The sequence below is a fragment of the Anolis carolinensis genome, chromosome 2 (genome assembly GCF_035594765.1).
Source record: "Anolis carolinensis isolate JA03-04 chromosome 2, rAnoCar3.1.pri, whole genome shotgun sequence".
Taxonomy (NCBI): Eukaryota; Metazoa; Chordata; class Lepidosauria; order Squamata; family Dactyloidae; genus Anolis; species Anolis carolinensis.
The window spans coordinates 179,328,448-179,347,936 of NC_085842.1; the positions used below are offsets into that span (position 1 = coordinate 179,328,448).

At 43.6% G+C, this 19,489-nt stretch overlaps 1 protein-coding gene across 1 annotated transcript in view; it reads right to left on the minus strand.

Moving 5' to 3' along the window:
- Positions 1 to 18,195, minus strand: part of fgd1 (FYVE, RhoGEF and PH domain containing 1) — a 73,842-nt gene extending 55,647 nt beyond the window's left edge. Inside the window, exon 1 of the mRNA XM_003215733.4 lies at positions 17,569 to 18,195. Within this exon, the coding sequence (XP_003215781.2) occupies positions 17,569 to 17,812 (244 nt within the window). The 5' untranslated portion in view covers positions 17,813 to 18,195. The remainder of the gene's footprint in view (positions 1 to 17,568) is intronic.
- Between the last annotated feature and the right edge of the window lie 1,294 nt (positions 18,196 to 19,489).

The following is a 19,489-nucleotide window of genomic DNA, read 5'->3' on the forward strand; positions in this document are numbered from 1 at the left end:
AATTAGCTCCACACATCTAGGTCAAGAAAGGAGTGGGCTTCCAGGAACAAAACTGAGATTCTGAGGCATGCTCCCTTCAGCACCTTTCTTACCAGCAATTAAAATGTAGCTTACATACATATATCCTGAGTCTGGAAAAGCTGCTTTTGGGGACTACAGGCTAGCCAGAATGTCTGAGGATTTGGAGAGTTGCATGCTGAATGTTTTCAGGTTCTGCATATAACTGCACAGGCTTCATAGGATTTGATCTCTTTTCTGTTCTCCTATCCCACTTCTCTCTCCCCATTTTAAAAATCCAATACAGGGTTTCTCAACAAGGGTTGCTTCGAGACCTTTGAATTCCACACTAGGGCTTCTATGAAAAACTGTGACTGAAAAATAATTGAGCTGTAGATAGGTAAAAGGTAAAGGTTTCCTCTGACATTAAGTCCAGTAGTGTCCGACTCTGGGGGTTGGTGCTCATCTCCATTTCTAAGCCGAAGAGCTGGCGTTGTCCATAGACACCTCCAAGGTCATGTGGCTGGCATGACTGCATGGAGCACCGTTACCTTCTCACCGGAGCGGTAACTATTGATCTATTCACATTTGCATGTTTTCGAACTGCTAAGTTGGCAGGAGCTGGAGCTAACAGCGGGCGCTCATTCCGCTCCCGGGATTTGAACCTGAGACCTTTTGGTCCGCTCAGCGCTTTAACACACTGTGCCACCAGGGGCCCCCTAGAGCTGTAGATACAATACCTGTAATATTTATGAATGGGTTCCCCAAAACCTGGAACTTGTTTTAAGGGTTGCTCCAGGATAAAACAAGTTTAATTTTTTCCCTCTAAGACCTGGAAATTGTTTTAAGGGTTCCTCCAGGACAAAAAGGTTGAGAAAAAAATTTGATATAGAGTGAAATTTTTTTTGGGCAAAGGACCTGATGTTATGACATAAAGTGACAGATCCTCTGCTGGGAGGATAAAATAATAAAAAATTATGATGTAAGTGGTGGGGGAGGAGAGAAATCATGGTGTTGTTTCCATATTATCTAAGTGGCCACAGGGGCAGCTGGCCAAGTGCAAAGCTACCCCCCTTCCTACCCTGCCATCCCCCACTGGAAAGAGGAAACCCAAATGGCTCTATTCCCCAGTGGGGTTACCTGTTTCACAGAAGTGCTGATGCCATGTGTATTGTGGACTGAAAGGAACAGATGGCCAGGGTTCATCATGCACTGGGGTCCTGACCCTCTGCTACCCCTTCCCCCATTATTCGACTTTAAGGCTGTGCCTGCAGCTCTCATGGGATTTTCAGTTCTTTCTCCCACCCCCAATCCCAAAATCATACACCACCACTTTGGTAACACAAGTCCGGCTGAGTCAAACAGATTAATGAGTCTCAAAGAAGGTATTAGACACTGATATGGATAAGACGAAGTCAGAGTCCAGACAAGAAGGGGACAGAGACAACTGGGGTGTGTGCACATGTGTGTCAGTCAGGTGAACCTAGACATCTGCACAGAGCCAACATGGGGGTCAATATGAGTCATAAGTAGCATCCTCCCCACCTCTTACATAGGAATAATTATTGGCAGACAGTGGAGCTCCACTTTCTATCAAACATTTCCTTTCAAACTGAAGCTGGAAGGGTTTTTTTAAACGCACACACAGAGAGTGATGAAAGCATTTCTGTAGTATCTTTAATATGTTTCTATGGAAAGGTAGAAAAGTGGGGGGCAGGATAATTAATCAAAGGCCTGGCATTCAGAGAATATCGAGTGTGTTAGCCCTGCAAATGGGGAAGGGAAGAGAAAAAGAAAACAGAATACAGAACGGCCATTCTCAGTTTGTCAAGGACTGATACGGTTTCAGGGCTTCTTAAAAACAGACAGCTCCCCTGCTGTCCAAGGCAGTTTTGTCTGACAGTATTTGTGTCAAATCTGTCCAGGAGTCACCTATATAAAGTTGTCACCTGGCAGACAGGAAGGAGAGGGAGAGGAAAGGAAGAGAAAAACAGAGAGGAGGAGAAAGCTCACCACACAAGGGATTCTAGCTAAATCAAATATGCAAATCGAAGCTTTTGTCAGGTGATCCAAAGAAAATGGGACTTTGTGTCCATTGCCTGAGTAGTTATTACCTTTGCAAAATTTGCAGCAGTTATGTAGTCTGTCCACATGCAACACACAAACGCACACAAACAGTGTTCCCTCGCTACTTCACAGTTCACTTTTCGCTCCCTCGCTGTTTCACGGGGGGCGGGGGGGGGGGGGTTGGTGGTCCAAGGCATTCCCAGAATGCCTTGGACCTTAATGCTATCCAATCAAAAGTGGTATCTATCTATCAAACTAACCAATTAAACAACACAAAGCAACTCACGGAGGTCTAGGCTGCGGTGGCGCCTGCCTTTTGCACATGAGCTCTCACCCCGCCCCCTTTTCCAGGAAGGCTTCACTGGCCTGGGAGTTGCAGGTTTACAGCCTTCTCTGCCAAATTGCTGCTCGCCTCACCAAGCTAAAACAACTACAATGCAAAACAGGCTTGCGAAGGAGAGAAAGGCCACCTAACTACTAAATATAAGGTATAAATATTAAAATAAATATCGTGTCCCTACTTCGTGGATTTTCACTTATTGCGGGTGGTCCTGGAAAGTAACCCCCCGATAAGTATGGGAACAATACCCCAATAGTATTTAAACTGTGGAAGCATGTACTAAGTTCTACAGAAAAGAGGACCCATTCTCATCTTATTTCCAAGCTCTCTGCTCACTTTTCCTGACTTCCCTCTGGCATCTTCAGCATATATTCTTCCCCTATTTATTTTTCGAAGTGATGTGCCCTATTCATATAAAGCCAATATTTTTTTTCCAGCCAAACTGGGGCAAGAAGACAGGCTAATGAGTCAAGTTGTCTTCCATGCGCCTGCCTGCATAGATCTGATTAAAAACTAATATGGCAGGAGTCATGCCTACTAACAATGTAAGGTGGCAGAGAGGAGTCATGCGATATTTTCAGCCCACACAGGCCTAAGAAAGAGGAAGGGAGAGCTAAGGCTATACAGGGGTTCAGGCTTTGAGAAGACCAGACTTGCTTGGAGTTAGGCTTTTGGCTTAATAATATGTGGCAGCTTTCTTTATTAGTGTCTGATTTCAACATCAATGATAAAAAATGGTAAAGTATTTACACGAAAAAAGAAAAATTTCTGAGCACATGCAGAATTCCCCGGCTATCCCTTCTGAGTAACCATAACCTAGATTGTTCCCAAAGTTATGCTTAAAGATTATTTCTTGCTTCTGAGCAAACATAAAGCTGAATATATCTTATGTCTAGAAATTAACCATCAATCATTCCCTTGAACTGGGCAGAGATTCAATGAATTCCTTTCACTGGATCATATCCTATTCATAGAATCATAGAGTTGGAAGAGACCTCGTGGGCCATCCAGTCCAACCCCCTGCCAAGATGCAGATTTGTCACCTGATTTATCAGTCCTCAGATTTGTCACTTGCCTTAAGTCATGCCTTAAGAGCCAGCATGGTACAGTGCTTCAATCATTGGACTATGACGCATAAACCTGGGTTCAAATTCCCACTTGGCCAAGAAAACCATCTGGGTGACAGGCAAGTCTACACTCTCTCAGTCTCTGAATAATTCTTGCCAAGAAAACTAGTGATTCATCTTAGGGTTGCCATAATCAGAAACAATTTGAAGGCACATAACAATAACTTAAGTCATATCTTTGTAGTCTTCATTAATTAGAATGTAAACAATCTAGGACTCAAGCTTACCACTATAACACAGATTAGAAATAGAATCCTTTTTCCACCCATAAAGACACTGGGTAAAATGTCTAGGAGTTGGAAATATTATTTTTAGACCACAACTACAGTAGTTAGAGAACCTTTCAGGAGGCATGTTTTAAGATGTAAAAAATTCATATGAACTGATTTTAATTTGTTTCTATTTAATGTGACAAAAACACTCACATTCCCCTCTACCCACATACAGAGAAACACACACATACTGCCTGCATGACAACCCTGCAAAGGATGGGTGCAGTTATTGTTGGGCCTTGTCTGCTTTCCAAAACATTTGCCGGCATTGAACACACAAATTACTGTAGAGACACCACAGTGCCAAAAGTAAAAGGATTCAGACAAGGGCAAAGAGTTTAGTTGGCTCAAATATAATAGGTTTGGGAGCTTTTCCCACTCAGTCTAAGGGGTTTTTGGCATTTCAGCATGCAGCATCAAGCCTTGGCAATGCATTGCTTTGCTTAAAAATCTAAGCTGGTTGCTGTCTACCTCCCGACTCCACCCTGCAAACCTCCCTTCTTCTTCTCTTTCATATAAACTATGTCCATCCTGGAGTAAATTAAAGGCCTGGTTGTAAAAAATTACAGGGCATCACTTCCAAGCAGGAACAAGAGACATGATGGCAACCCAGACATCAAGCGTTTTGTACCCAAAATGCACAAGACCTCTGAGTTCAGGTTTTTGCATCTATGGAAAGGAAAACTGATCCCTGCAACATTGGAAACAGGACAGGTTCATTAACTCTATATCTGCTAAGCCAGGATCTGTGGTGATACACAGAAGGTACTCCAGAAGTCTTTCTTCACCCCCGCCACCCCCAAAAAGTGAGTAGTTGCTGACCCCCAGCATTCCATCTCCAGCTGAAATACTAAAGAGAATCCAAGCACATAAGAACAACCTTGGAAAACACCCAGAATAAGCACTGTTTGGAGGGGGCAAGGAGTAAGTCGTGTCTCAGCTTTCAGCACACTCCCCGCCACTAACACCACCGCCATCCTGCTTCCCTCTCACTGGCAGCTGCAGATCAAAACAAGGAACCCTGAACAAGCAGCAGACACAGCTAGAACAGGGCGATGGTGGCAAAAGGGTGATTTGGGATCCCTCTGCCTTTCCATCCCACCAGCAAGTATAGCTCCAGGGCTGTCGGAAGCTTCTGTGTGCAAGATGGGACCATATGGAACATATTAAGAGTTTTGCAGAAGGCTTTTGGGGGAAGGAGGGAGGGTGGGAGGGAGGGAAGGGAAGCCGAATGTGGGTGGTGCAACAGGATGTATTCTGCCCTCACCCTGCTCTGCTCTATGTGTTTGGGGAGAACAGTTAACCCTTCTGCATCTCACACAGGAAGTTGGAAGGGGAAGGAGCGGGAGACATTTGATCAGAAACTGGGATAACAGGAGTGGTTAGAAAGACAAGGAATCCCAGCTGCCTCTAAGTGTGTGTGTACGTTGTGCCACCCTATGCATTTTATAGGGTTTTCTTAGGCAGGAATGCTCAGAAGTGGTTCTTCTATAGTTCCTTCCTTTGAAACACAGTATGGCTCCACAACCCATTATTTAATATCCTTACCCATGCTCCAAAAATATCTCCCCAGAAGTGTTCACGGACCTTCTCCAGTGCAATTCTATATTATGATTCCAGCTCAGATATAGTCAAAATATAGGGTTCATTATTACCCATGGTTTTCGGTATCCACCAGGTATGTCTTAGAACATATTCCCCATGGATACAGGGATCGTACTGTATAACCTACAGTACCTGGGATTTCTTGGCGACCTCTCATTCAAGAACTAAGAATGATGCTGTGGGAGCCATGACACCATTGATTCTCATGCTCAGTGTTTTGTACACACAGTTGTCGCCTCAGGTGACTTTCTACAGTGCTGCTGGAATTTCTCAGAACATATAAACTTGCACTACAATATTGGGAGTCATATATTGAGGACACTATAGCAATGGTAGTAAGCACCTCCCATGACAGTGGAGCAATAAATCCCCTCCAGCTTTTGGAGAGCTTTAAAGAAGCTCAACCTATTTTGAAGACAGAGCTCAGAGTCTGAAACAGCTGCTTTGAAGCTTGTGTTAAAACCTGTACTACAGTCAAAACCCACCAGCATGGGAGCCACCATCTTCCACTGCATTATGGTGAGGCTGGGTTATCATTGTCATGTCTCCAGGTAGCCCAGCAAAGGTTTTGGTTTTTGGGTGGTGAAGGAGGTAACAACCTCTGCCCCCACTTTATATCCTGGACTTCTTCCACTTGCCTAGTCTGCCCTGAAAAACACCAGAACTATCTGACAATGCAGACATCAGAAACAATTATATAGAAAGAATTGGCATAATTTTTCCTCATCAGTATCTCCTCCCGCCGCTTCTTCTTGTCACATGCCATTATAGACTCCAGAAATAACAGAAGGGCTTATCTTTGATTAACTCAAGCAGAGCACCTAGCTATTTATAGGTTCCTCCTAAACATTATTTATTACAGATGCAGGTATTTCTTTATAATCCTAATTTTATTCTGTCTAAACAGCCTGAGCTTTGTTGTCACAGGATTTTGACTTGTGTAGAATACATATGCACATTTGTACATGTGGCTTTAGGTTTGAGGACACCACATGGAGGAGACGTAAGGTGCAAGTTGTCCCAAGTGTTGGTATGTCACTCACCATTTTCATTGCTCACAATGTCCTAACATAGCACTGCTTGGTACTATGGGACATTCTAGTGGGGAAATGGCAGGTCCCAGGTTCAATTTCCCAAGGAAACCCCACAGAGAGTCTGGGTCTTGGCAGCTTGTCTGAGGATGCTGAGGCCCGACAGAAGCCTTACAAGTCATGTGTTGGGCTGGACCAAGAGCTTCCCAACAAAGGTCCCAGGGAGCTTAGACAAGCTAAAAATCCTTTGTGAGAAAACCAATTGCTGATAAACATCTAAACAAATTACTAGTCCTCTATTTTCTTGCAAAATGACTCTGTAGGAGTATATCCCCCAGTATCATAGCATCACAAAGTTGGAAGAGGCAACAAAGGCCATCCAGTCCAATCCCCTGCCATGAAGGAAAAGAAGTAATGATAGCTGGCGAATACTGAGAGTTAATGTCCTCAGATGTTGCATTGCAGTCTTATTCTTAGTTTCTTGGCTTTTTTTTCCGTGTCAGGAGCGACTTGAGAAACTACAAGTCTGGTGTGAGAAAATTGGCCGTCTGCAAGGATGTTGCCCAGGGGATACAGGGGTGTTTTTTTGATGTTTTACCATCCTTGTGCGAGGCTTCTCCCATGTCCCTGCATGGGGAGCTGGAGCTGACAAGAGGGAGCTCACCCATTCTCCCCGGATTCAAACCGCTGACCTGTCAGTCAGCAATCCTGCTGGCACAAGGGTAACCTATTGTGCCAACTGGGGCTCCTTGTTCTTAGTTGATGTCCTCAGTTAATTAGGCATGAGGGGGGATGCAAGCAGGATTTCCTTCTATCAGTCCCTGATCTCTACTGCCACCGAAGAAACTGGCAAAACCACCTCTGAGTATTCCTTGCCTTAAAAAAACCCTATGCAAATAATGAGATTGCCATAAACCACCAAGTGATTTGAAAACACATACACACACACTATCTTCCTGCAGAACACAGTTAGTGGAGAGGTGCCAAATTTACCATGACTACCATGCTTTGCCACTATAATACTAACAGCCTGGATAACAGTCCCATTCCTATTGGAAGCATCCTTTAGTGCATGTGGAACATTTCAGTGACGCAGTAACAGCACAGCCGTTGGTTCATCCCATCCTAAACCTATTTTACTTGCTTGCTGGCACACAATGAGGGATGGGATTCTGGCCGTTAGGAAACCACACACACTCTTCGTCCTGAGCAGCCGTCCTCCACTCCCAGCCCAACAAGCTCTTTTCCAGCTTGCAGGCCTCATTCTCCCCTCCCCACTTCAGCCAGCGGCTGGCAGCTGCTGCTGACACAGTGAACTCCAGCCCCAGAGCTCCCCAGCCCGGCCCCTTTCTAAAGATAGCTCTTCTCACCCAGATGGATGGAAAAAAAGAAAACGGTGGGACCAGCCCTATAAAAAAGCCAGCAAGGAAGGGCAGCAGGAACCTCCCAAAGAGGTGCCCTCCACGCCATCTTCTTGACAAGAAGGTGATTTGCTCCTCCAACAAAAAAACAGCTAGAGGCATTTTCGTGTCTTAGGCAGAAAGAAATGTCCTGCCCCACTTTACACCCAGTCATAAAGAGGCATGATCTGACAAGAAGTTATCCTGCACAACTGAAATAAATAGGAGCTCTCATTTAAGATGTACACACAGGAGAATTTGCCAGTTATATGTGAACTGTAGGCAAGGCCTTCCTGAGTCTGCCACCCTTAGAGTGCCAGATATCTCTTGCTTTGTTCATCCTCTACAGAGAGCCCTTGTAACAAACCAGGAATCCTTATTCCTTCCTCCTTATGTTTTGGACTGCAACCCCCATCATCTCTTCCCATTGGCTTCTAGGAAATGAACTCCAAAACTCTGCTCCTCCAGGTGTTTTGGACTTCCGCTCCCACAATTCCTAACCACTGGTAAACTAGCTGGGATTTCTGGGAGTTTAAGTCCAAAACAGTTGGAGGACAAAAGGTTAGAAACCACTGATCTAGAAGGCCAAAGGATCTCAACCCTGTTACATAATTGGAGGAAAAGATGGCCAACAGTGAGAGAAATCAGATTTGGAGGTCAGGACTAGAATAGCTGTGGTCCCAACCTCTCCTGAATTGGACCCACAGCTATTTTAGTCTTGAGCTCCAAATCTGATTTCTCTCACTGTTGGCCATCTTTTCCTCCAATGATGCTAGGGAAGAACAATTGCTAAGGAGATCCAAATGAGTTAAGAGACCATAGAATCATAGAATCATAGAATCATAGAATAGTAGAGTTGGAAGAGACCACATGGGCCATCTAGTCCAACCCCCTGCTAAGAAGCAGGAAATTGCATTCAAAGCACCCCCGACAGATGGCCATCCAGCCTCTGCTTAAAAGCCTCCAAGGAAGGAGCCTCCACCACGGCCCCGGGGAGAGAGTTCCACTGTCGAACAGCTCTCACAGTGAGGAAGTTCTTCCTGATGTTCAAGTGGAATCTCCTTTCCTGTAGTTTGAAGCCATTGTTCCGTGTCCTAGTCTGCAGGGCAGCAGAAAACAAGCTTGCTCCCTCTTCCCTATGACTTCCCTTCACGTATTTGTACATGGCTATCATGTCTCCTCTCAGCCTTCTCTTCTGCAGGCTAAACATGCCCAGCTCTTTAAGCCGCTCCTCATAGGGCTTGTTCTCCAGACCCTTAATCATTTTAGTCGCCCTCCTCTGGACGCTTTCCAGTTTGTCAACATCTCCCTTCAACTGTGGTGCCCAAAATTGGACACAGTATTCCAGGTGTGGTCTGACCAAGGCAGAATAGAGGGGGAGCAGGACTTCCCTGGATCTAGACGCTATTCCCCTATTGATGCAGGCCAGAATCCCATTGGCTTTTTTAGCAGCCGCATCACATTGTTGGCTCATACCACATACCAGTATCCATGGCAGGCAGACTCAATCCCCTACCATTAACACATCATAGGGCCTTTCAAATTTGTCAATACTATCAAAAGGAAAGGAAAACCTTGCTGCTACTGGCAATCTTATCACAGGGTTTTCTTGGCAAAATGTATTCAGAGGAGGCTTGCCACTGCCTTTCTCTAATGCTGAGAGACTGTAACCAACATCTCCCCAAGGCAACCCAGTGGGTTTTCTATTGCTGAGTTCAACCTTGGCCTTCTGGAGTCATAGAGCAACACACAAACCCTCGCATCATGCTGGCTCTGTAGGGAAGTGCTACTCTTAATGCCGGTCCTGGACTACAGCTGGTCCCTGATAAGTTTCAGGAAAGAAAGAGACAAATGTAGGCCATAGGTATATGATGCAGGTCCCTGGCACACTGGAAATCATTGTGGATACCGCACATCAAATAACCTAAGGAGTTCTGCTTTAAGAAAAATCTTGGGACAGTTTCAGTCCTGCATACTTCAATTGAGCAGATTATCTGATAGAAACTTTAGAATGTATGCACCCACTGATTAATCTATGGAATTAACTGCCTTATTTTTCTGAGGCTGTTTTGAATCTGATGAAAAGAAATGAGCAAGAAAAAGGAGGAATATTAAAGAGAGCCTCTGATTCTAACAATAGGCAGTTGTTTTGCAGCACTGTCATTTCAAAATTAAGCTACATTTAGTTCAAGAAACCGTATTCCTAAGTAAGAATCTATGGGGCTGGCTAGTATGTTTGGCCTACAACTTCCTACTGCTGGGATTGTAGGTGTTGCATTTCTCAAACATCTGGATGACCAGAGTAGTCTAACCCTGGTCTACAGACCTACAGTCTCAAAGTGTCCTTATCACATCTCGCAAAAAGGTATCTAAGGCCCCTTCTACATTATCCTTATAGCCCAGGATTTGAACCCAGGTTATCTGCTTTGAACCGGATTATATGATTCTCCACTGCCAGGTAATCTGGGATAAGAAGATAATCTGGGATCAGATCTTGGGATATAAGGACAGTGTAGAAGGGGCCTGGGTTGAGTTTTTTTAGCATATACGTTTGCTTAAACTGAAGCAATCATTCTATTAAAATGAAGCCACGTTGTTTAAAAAATTGACAGCCCTATTCTTAGGCCTTTCAACATCCCTCCCTGGTGTCCTTTTATTCCTCCGCCTCTTTTATATATTTACACAAAGGGGGGGGGGGGGGAGAGAAGCAGGGGACTGGTGAACTGTTGGGTTTCCGCTACACAACAGCTGAGTCTTGACATTATTTGAGGAAGGGATCTAGTTTCACCTTTGTTTTTTGTTTCTTTAGAAACCGTTCTTCCTGTGTCCCAAAGCCAAAGACGTCCGAGCTCCTGCCCTCTTTCAGACCAAGCATATCTCTCACAGTATGTATGTTTGTGTGGTACACTCATGTGTGCACTTGTGGGTGGGGAGGTTTGTTAGAAGGACCAAACCTTCCTTTCCTGTGCTGAGGCAGGCTCTGGCCCCCAGATAGTCCCCCTGTGGCTTTCCCTGGAGCCAGGATGTGGCTTTGCTTTATGTCGACCCAGCAACGTTCCTGAAGGCTTTGTAATGAACAGGAATGGGGAAGAGATCAGAAACCGGGAGGCCACTGCTACAGGGATGGCAGAAGAGATGGCCATTATTGGGCAAAGACAGCAGAACATGGCCCAACAGAGCTCTCCCACTCCTCTTTTAGAGCAACTCCAGTGGTCCCTTTATTTGAAGAGCATGGATAGATTTGCTTCGTCCTCAATCCATCTGGCATCCTGCTACCAGTTCACTTCGGGGCTCCTTGGAAAAATCACAAGCCCAATTCCCCAGTCTCTCTCCTCTCACCCACACAACTGTTTCTCTAACCACAAGATTCCTGTCCCTTCTCAAAACCACAGAATTAGCTCCCTCATCCTTTTGCTTTGACTTATCAAGACTAGAGAGAAAAATGGAGAAACCTCAAAGGAACCTTCCCCAGCGCCTTATTGCATCTAACCACTAGATTCTGCAGCCTCCTAAAGGAGCCAGGATTTCCAACTGACTTCTTTTCAAGCAAGGAATTTTGTTCTCAAGCAGCAGCAAGCTAGCCAACCAACACCTATTGGAAGCAAACTAAACCAAGGCTTCTTTTGTGGCTGGCTAAAAAATCAGGATTGCAAGATGGAAGCACACATAACAGGCACCCACACTATCTTTACAAATAGCCAGTGGTTTCCATTAGTAGTGTTCACATATCCCTGGGTTTCTTTAGCCATTCCGCGGAGGAGGATTGTACAATACACCACACAGCTAGACAGTCTGAAATTAAGAAAGGGGGAGTGGCAGGCAAAGAAGAAGCCTCTTAACCCTCCCCAATAATAACCTATCCACTTATCAACACTCTAGAAATGGGCAATCCCCCTTTAAGTATTTTTTGCCTACAAAACCTCTGCAAAATACATGGGTTTGCCATAAGGCACATACATGCACATGTGCAATTCTCAGTTTCCTGCCATCCAACAATCCCTTTTTCAATTCACTTTCTTCCCACCTTTTCTCCTGGGATAAATGGGTGAATCCCTGATATTAAAGAAAGGAAGGCTAGGAGGAAATGGGATTCTTGCATTTGCTTCTCCTAGCAAAAGGGTGGGAGTGTATCCTAGTGGGTAAATTGTCCTTTGAAGGGAAGGGGAAATACGCCAGAGGGAAAGGAAAAAAGGTGGTCATTTACTCCAGTAAATTCCTATCAGTGGATTAGCTTTTCTTTTTAAAGGAAAGGTAATAAAAAGAAACCAGTGCTCAAGGCAAACCAAACAGATTATATATGTGAAAGGCTTCCATAACAGTTTTTCTGTACTGTAACAGCAATCTCATCAGGTGCTGGCTCAGACAAGAGAGCATTTTTTAAAAAAGAGAGAAAGCTCACTCAAGTCTGAATTAACAAAGGAAAGAGGCGGAGAAGGGAAGGGCTTGCCTTGCCTCAGGAACAAAAACTCAGGCCAGAAAATTAGCCAGTTTTCTGACCCTGTATGACTCCCCTTCTCAAAACTAAAACACTGGAAAAAAATTATCTAGGCCCCTATTTCCAGGCTTCCGCTTCTACCCCCTAGGAAGCACTGCCACCCATTTAAAGATGGGCTAAAAAGCTTGGAAGAAAATAAGCAATATCTGTGTATGTATATGTGCCTTCAAGTCATCTGCCAACTTATGGCGATCCCATGAATTTCATAGTTTCCTTAGGCAAGGGATGCTCAAAAGTGGTTTTGCCAGTTCTTTCCTTTGACTGACAGCCTACAGCATCTGGCATTCACTGGCAGTCTCCCATCCAATTACTAATCAAGCTTTGACCTTGCTTAGTTTCCAAGATCAGACAGGAACTGGTGTTTAGAGTAGATCAATCAACAGGCATAACACCTGAAAATGAAGAATCAGTGCCAGTTCCCAAAAGGTTAGCATGTCCCATCTGAAATATCATGGCAGTAGGGTTCTGGAGAGAGGCTCCATTCTTGGATATTTTCAACCCCTGTGAAGGATACTAATTACATTTCTCCCCTGTAGCATTTCAGGCTGCTAAGAATGTTTCTAAGAATACTAGACTCGCAAAGGCGACTCAAGTGTTGTCAGTATCTCATGTGAGATTTTTCACACCAAGGAGTGGAGAAAACACATGCCTTTCCTGCCTGTCTCATTTCACACCTGCCTCTTGGTAGGATACAGTTTGGGATCAGATCCAGGGAGGATCTACGCAGCATATTTAATGCAGTTTGACACCCTTTAACAACCATGGCTCAATGCTATAGAATGCTGAAAGCTTTAGTTTGGTAAGGCACCAGCATGCTTTGGCAGAGGTGGCCAAAGGTTTTGCAAAACTACAACTCCCATGGTTTCATGGTACTGAGCCCTGGCAGTCAAAAGTGGTATCAAACTGCATTAATTCTACAGTGTAGATGAACCGCAAGAGAAACAGGCAAAAGGGGGAGCAATCCTGGTTCAGAATTTTATTTTGATCTATAACTTTATGTGTAGCCAAGACATAAAATTGATCCAGGCTACAAACATCATGTGAAATGTTCTGAGCCTTTGTGTAGCCAAGTGGCCATCTGTTGGGGGTGCTTTGAATGCGATTTCCTGCTTCTCGGCAGGGGGTTGGACTGGATGGCCCATGAGGTCTTTTCCAACTCTATGATTCTATGATTCTAAGTGGCAAGGAGTTCAGCTGGTGTATCTTAGGTAGGTAAAATTCAGAAAGAGGCAAGGTCTTCAAGAAAGGCAACAAGAGCATGCTGAACTAGTAGGGAATGGAAAAGGAGAGAAAAGTATCTGCAATGGAGTTAGACAATAAGTGTGGGTGGATGAGTTGGTGATGCTAATGGAAGAGGGGATTTGAAAGACTTGCATCCGAGAGAGCAAAGTGACAGCAGTCTGGATTTCACTCCAAGGCATCAGGAGTCTTTGACAAGATGATGGGGTGGAATTAGAGGGCGTATATGCCTGCTCAGAAGTGAATGCTCTGGCAAGCCTCCCCCAATCCAAACCTCCTCTGTAACAATTCAGCTGCATACCTCTTTGTTTTAAAAGCTGCCTTCTTGCTGCAGAGCAAGAAGGGACCAAGACTCAAAATGGCAGGGTTGCAAAAACACAAAAAAACTAGTAGAGAAATTATTCTCTGGAAAAGACTACATTCGGGTCTGAAGGAAAAGTGGGAAGGGCAGGTTGTACACCTTAGCCACTTTAAGACAGAAGACAGCAAAACTGGCTGTGTTCTTCCTCCTATATTCTAGGGATTCGGGGTTAGTTTTGGGAACCTTTGGCAGGACAGGGCAGAAGACAAGAAACAAGTTTACATACTCACTTTAGGATCTAAAGTGGCTGCAGCTTCAGACAGCCCTCAAAAAGAGAACAATCCACATTTGCTCCAGCTATGGGTGCATCTACACTGTAAATAGATGCAGTTTGACACCAGTTATGGAATTATGGAAATCAGAGTCTGTTGAGGCACTCTATCCCAGAGAACGGTCAAGACCCATCTCTTCCCACATGCCTCCCCAGGCAATTTCAACTTGTGAATTTGAACCTGCATTTTAACTCTGTGTATCTTATTATATGTATTATAATAGTGCTTTATCTCTTTTAACAATATTGTACCCTATTTCATGGAGAGGCAGATAATTTATTATTTATTTAAATATTATTATTATTAGTTTATTTTTAAAATAACAGAAAAAACACAAACAAAAAACAAAAATATTGATGCACACATGCTTTATCTCTTTGTTTTAACAATGTTGTAACCCACCGCAAGGAGAGGTGGGCAAATTATTATTATCATTATTATTGAATAGTTTAATTTTTTAAAAATTAACAGAAAAAAACACAAACAAAAAACAATACTGATCCACAAACATAGACATACATCACAACAATTACACATCAGACTATACAACACACATCTCTGCTCTGATTCCATAAGTCTAAACTACAAACAGATATAGTGACATGACCGTAGAGCTGAATTTTAATCTCTATGTTTTAATCTCTGTCCTGTGTATTTAATGGAAATATGTTTCAGTATGTGTTTTATAGAAATAAGTTTTAATATGTATAGTGTATTTAATATTTTAATATTTATATTAGGACGTTTTTAATGCTTTGTCTTAGTGCTTACATGTTGTATATGCCTATGTTTTAATGAATTTAATTTATAGTTATATGTCAGTGTTTAGTTATTCTGATTTTATTTTGTTATATGTATGTCGGCATTGAATTCTTGCCATCAATATGTTGTAAACCGCCTTGAGTGAGGAGTGAGAAAGGCGGCATATAAAAATATAAATAAATAAATTTAAATAACTACCTTTTAATGGGTGTGCTTATATAATTTTTGTAATGTTTGTGTGTTTTGTCTGTGCCATGAGGTCGGTAAGAAGTAAAATGATTATTATTACTAATATATACAATAGTATTAATATATTAATTATTTATTATATAACACATTATTAATAATATACCATATTATGAATAAAGTTAAAGGTTTTCTCCTAACATTAGTCGTGTTCGACTCTGTGGGTTGGTGTTCATCTCCATTTCTAAGTCGAAGAGCCGGCATTGTTTGTAGACACCTCCAAGGTCATGTGGCCGGCATGACTACATGGAGTGCCTTTACCTTCCTGCCAGAGCGGTATCTATTGATCTACTCACATTTGCATGTCTTCAAATTGCTAGGTTGGCAGAAGCTGGGGCTAACAGCGGGAGCTCATGCCGCTCCCTAGATTCAAACTGCTGACCTTTATATATTATGAATATATGAATAATAATAATAATATTATATTAGGTAAAGGTAAACGTTTTCCCCTGACATTAAGTCCAGTCATGTCTGACTCTGGGGGTTGGTGCTCTTCTCCATTTCTAAGCCAAGAGCTGGCATTGTCCGTAGACACCTCCAAGGTCATGTGGCCGGCATGACTGCAAGGATATATTATTATATAATATATATTATAATATGATAATTATAATATGATAATTATATTATATATTATAATATAATTATATTATAGGTAAAAGTTAGGTAAAGGTTTTCCCCTGACATTAAGTCCAGTCATGTCTGACTCTAGGGGTTGGTGCTCATCTCCATTTCTAAGCCAAAGAGCCGGCATTGTCCGTAGACACCTCCAAGGTCATGTGGCCGGCATGACTGCATGGAGCGCCGTTACCTTCCCGCCGGAGCGGTACCTATTGATCTACTCACATTGGCATGTTTTCGAACTGCTAGGTTGGCAGAAGCTGGAGCTAACAGCAGCCGCTCACGCCACTCCCGGGGTTTGAACCTGGGACCTTTCAGTCTTCAAGTTCAGCAGCTCAGCGGTTTAACATACTTCACCACCGGGGCTCCAATTATAATATATTATTATATATATAATAATTATATATATAATAATAATATAAAAAGCACTAAGCTGGAGATCGAAAGGTCCCAGGTTCAAACCCCGGGAGTGGCATGAGCGGCCGCTGTTAACTCCAGCTCCTGCCAACCTAGCAGTTCGAAAACATGCCAATGTGAGTAGATCAACAGGTACCGCTCCGGCAGGAAGGTAACGGCACTCCATGCAGTCATGCCAGCCACATGGCCTTGGAGGTGTCTATGGACAACGCTGGCTCTTCGGCTTAGATGAACACCAAACCCCAGATTCGGTCACGACTGGACTTAACGTCAGGGGAAACCTTTACCTTTTATTATATATATTATATATAATATTATAATATATAATTATATAAGTATCGTATTATAATATAATACATATATTTGTTTTCATTGTTGTTTTTATTGTTATTTTAAAGCTAATTGTATTGTTTTAATCTATTTCTATAAACCGCTCCGAGCCAAACTGGGAGTAGCGGTATACAAGTCTAATAAATAAATTAAAAATATATAATAGATATTATTAATAATAATACAGTAGAGTCTCACTTATCCAACACTCACTTATCCAACGTTCTGGATTATCCAACGCATTTTTGTAGTCAATGTTTTCAATAGATCATGATATTTTGGTGCTAAATTCGTAAATATAGTAATTACAACATAACATTACTGCGTATTGAACTACCTTTTCTATCAAATTTGTTGTATAACGTGATGTTTTGGTGCTTAATTTGTAAAATAATAACCTAATTTGATGTTCAATAGGCTTTTCCTTAATCTCTCCTTATTATCCAACATATTCGCTTATCCAACGTTCTGCCGGCCCGTTTACGTTGGATAAGTGAGACTCTACTGTATATAGAAACATTGATTTTGAAGCTGGATTCCTTGCTTGCCTTTCTTTGGGTGCTCTGCTGTTGTGATTGTTGTCCGACTACAAATCCCATGATTCCACAGCTTTGCGCCTTGGCAGCTCAAGTGGTGTCACTCTAGGCAGATGCACATCCCAAGGCCCTGAAACCTTCAGGTATTTCAGCCTTCAGCCCGTGTCTACACTGTCCTGACATCCCAGGATCTGATCCCAGGTTATCTGCTTTGAACTGGATTATATGAATTTCCACTGCCAAATAATCTGGGATCAGATCCTGGGGTCCCCTTTCCCCAATGTCTCCCACTCCCCTGAACCCGGAAGCTCCCGAGAGGGGCAAGCTTTGGCTTGAACCACTGGAGCACAGTTCAGAGGCCAGCCATGCCTTCCATGGATGGATGGGCAAGACAGCACAGGAAGGGACTTGGCGACATCCACACACGCCCCATTCCCCACTGTTGGGGCTTACCGACTCGGCTGTGGGGCGAAGGCGAGGAGGAGGAAGCGGCGCCCCCTTCGATGTGGTAGGAAAACCTCATGGCTTTGAACTGCTGCGAGTAGGATCCGCTGGGCTCCGGGCTGGGCATGCCCACCAGGCTGCTCCTCTGCATGATGCCTCCGCTGCAGAGCTCCGCTGTCTCCTTCAGTCCCCCCAAAAAGCCTGCCCAGGGCGGCCCCCCATCGCCGAGCCCCTGGCAGCCCCCATCGCCCATTAGAAACACATCCCGGGTGGATTCTCCGCATGCAGACGAAGAGAGGAGATTTGCAGGCAGATCCTCGCAACAAGTCTTGGCCAGGAATGTATCAGAGAGGAGGCTGGAAAGCTTTTCCACGTTGGAGGGTCTGCTCCAAGGCGCTCCCTCCACCCTCCCGTTTCCTCCTTCTCCTCCTCTTCTTCCTCTCCCCCCTTTTTCCTTTTCTTTCTCTCTCTCTCCACAGCTTTCTCTCTCTCCCCCCCCCCCCTTCGCCCGGCGACGCCAGCAAATTGCTCCTTGCAAGAAGGTTTGCAACCAAACCTCCCTCCCTCTCTTCCCAGTGTGTGTGTGTTTTAAAAAATCAGACCGAAATGGGATTTCATGAGCCACACACAGCCACAAACGTCGATTGGTTCGCCCTGCCTGCCTTTTAGGGAGGAGCGGATCAGTGCAAAAAATAAATATATAGGGGGGTTGTCTTTCCTCCCTCTCTCTTTTCCCTTCCCTAGATATTGAAAAAAGGGAGAGGTTGGCAACTGATTTCTTCGCACTTGGGAGGGTTCCACCAACAGCTGTTGTTTTGGGAGGGGGGGAATCAGCTCTTTTTTGAAGTCAGTTTACTTTGAGGTTTCTCCTTGTCTCCTCTCTCTCAAGAAAAAAAATAATTCCACTCTTATGGGTAAGTCTCAAGCAGGGCAAAAAGGGAGGCCTTGATCTTCCTTTTAGAGCAGAGGATTTCAACCTTCCTAATAGCTCTTAATACAGTTCCCCATGTTGTGGTGACCCCAACCATAAAATTATTTTGGTTTCTACTTCATAACTGTCATTTTGCAAATGTTATGAATATGAACCCTCCCTCCCCAGTGACATTCGGCAGGCCCCATCCCTTTTGGGGTTCAGAAAAAAACTGAAGATCTGGCTATGTACACAGGCATTTGAAGAATAAGCATGTGTTGGCTTCGACGCGGTCTGAATTACAGCTCTTGTATAAGGTCTGGTGGATGAATGGCATAAGCACTTTGCATTGTTTTAAACTTTGTATATTGTATTTTATGACTGTTTTGACTGTTTTAACGTTTTAGTTCATTGTATATCAGTGTAACGCATCAATTGCCACTTGTAAGCCGCCCTGAGTCCCCTTGGGTGAGAAGGGCGGGGTATAAATAATTGAAATAAATAAATAAATAAATAAATAATGTAAACATCTAATATGCAGGGTGTATTTTCATTCACTGGACCAAATTTGGCACAAATACCCCATATGACCAAATTTTAATACTTGATTGATTTTGTCATTCAAGAGTTGTAGTTAACCTACAATCAAAGAGCATTCTGAACTCCATCAATGATGGAATTGAACCAAACTTGGCACACAGAACTCCCATGAAAATACTAGAAGGGTTTGATGGGCATTGAGCTTGAGTTTTGGAGTTGTAGTTCACCTAGATCCAGAGAGCACTGTGGACTCAACAAAGATGATCTTGGCACCAGTATGCCCAAATGTGAACAATGGTGAAGTTTGGAGAGAATAGATCTTGACATTTGGGAGTTGTAGCTGCTAGGATTTATAGTTCACCTACAATCAAAGATCCTGCCAACCTAGCAGTTCAAAAACATGCAAATGTGAGTAGATCAATAGGTACCGCTCCGGCGGGAAGGTAACGGCGTGCCATGCAGTCATGCCGGCCACATGAC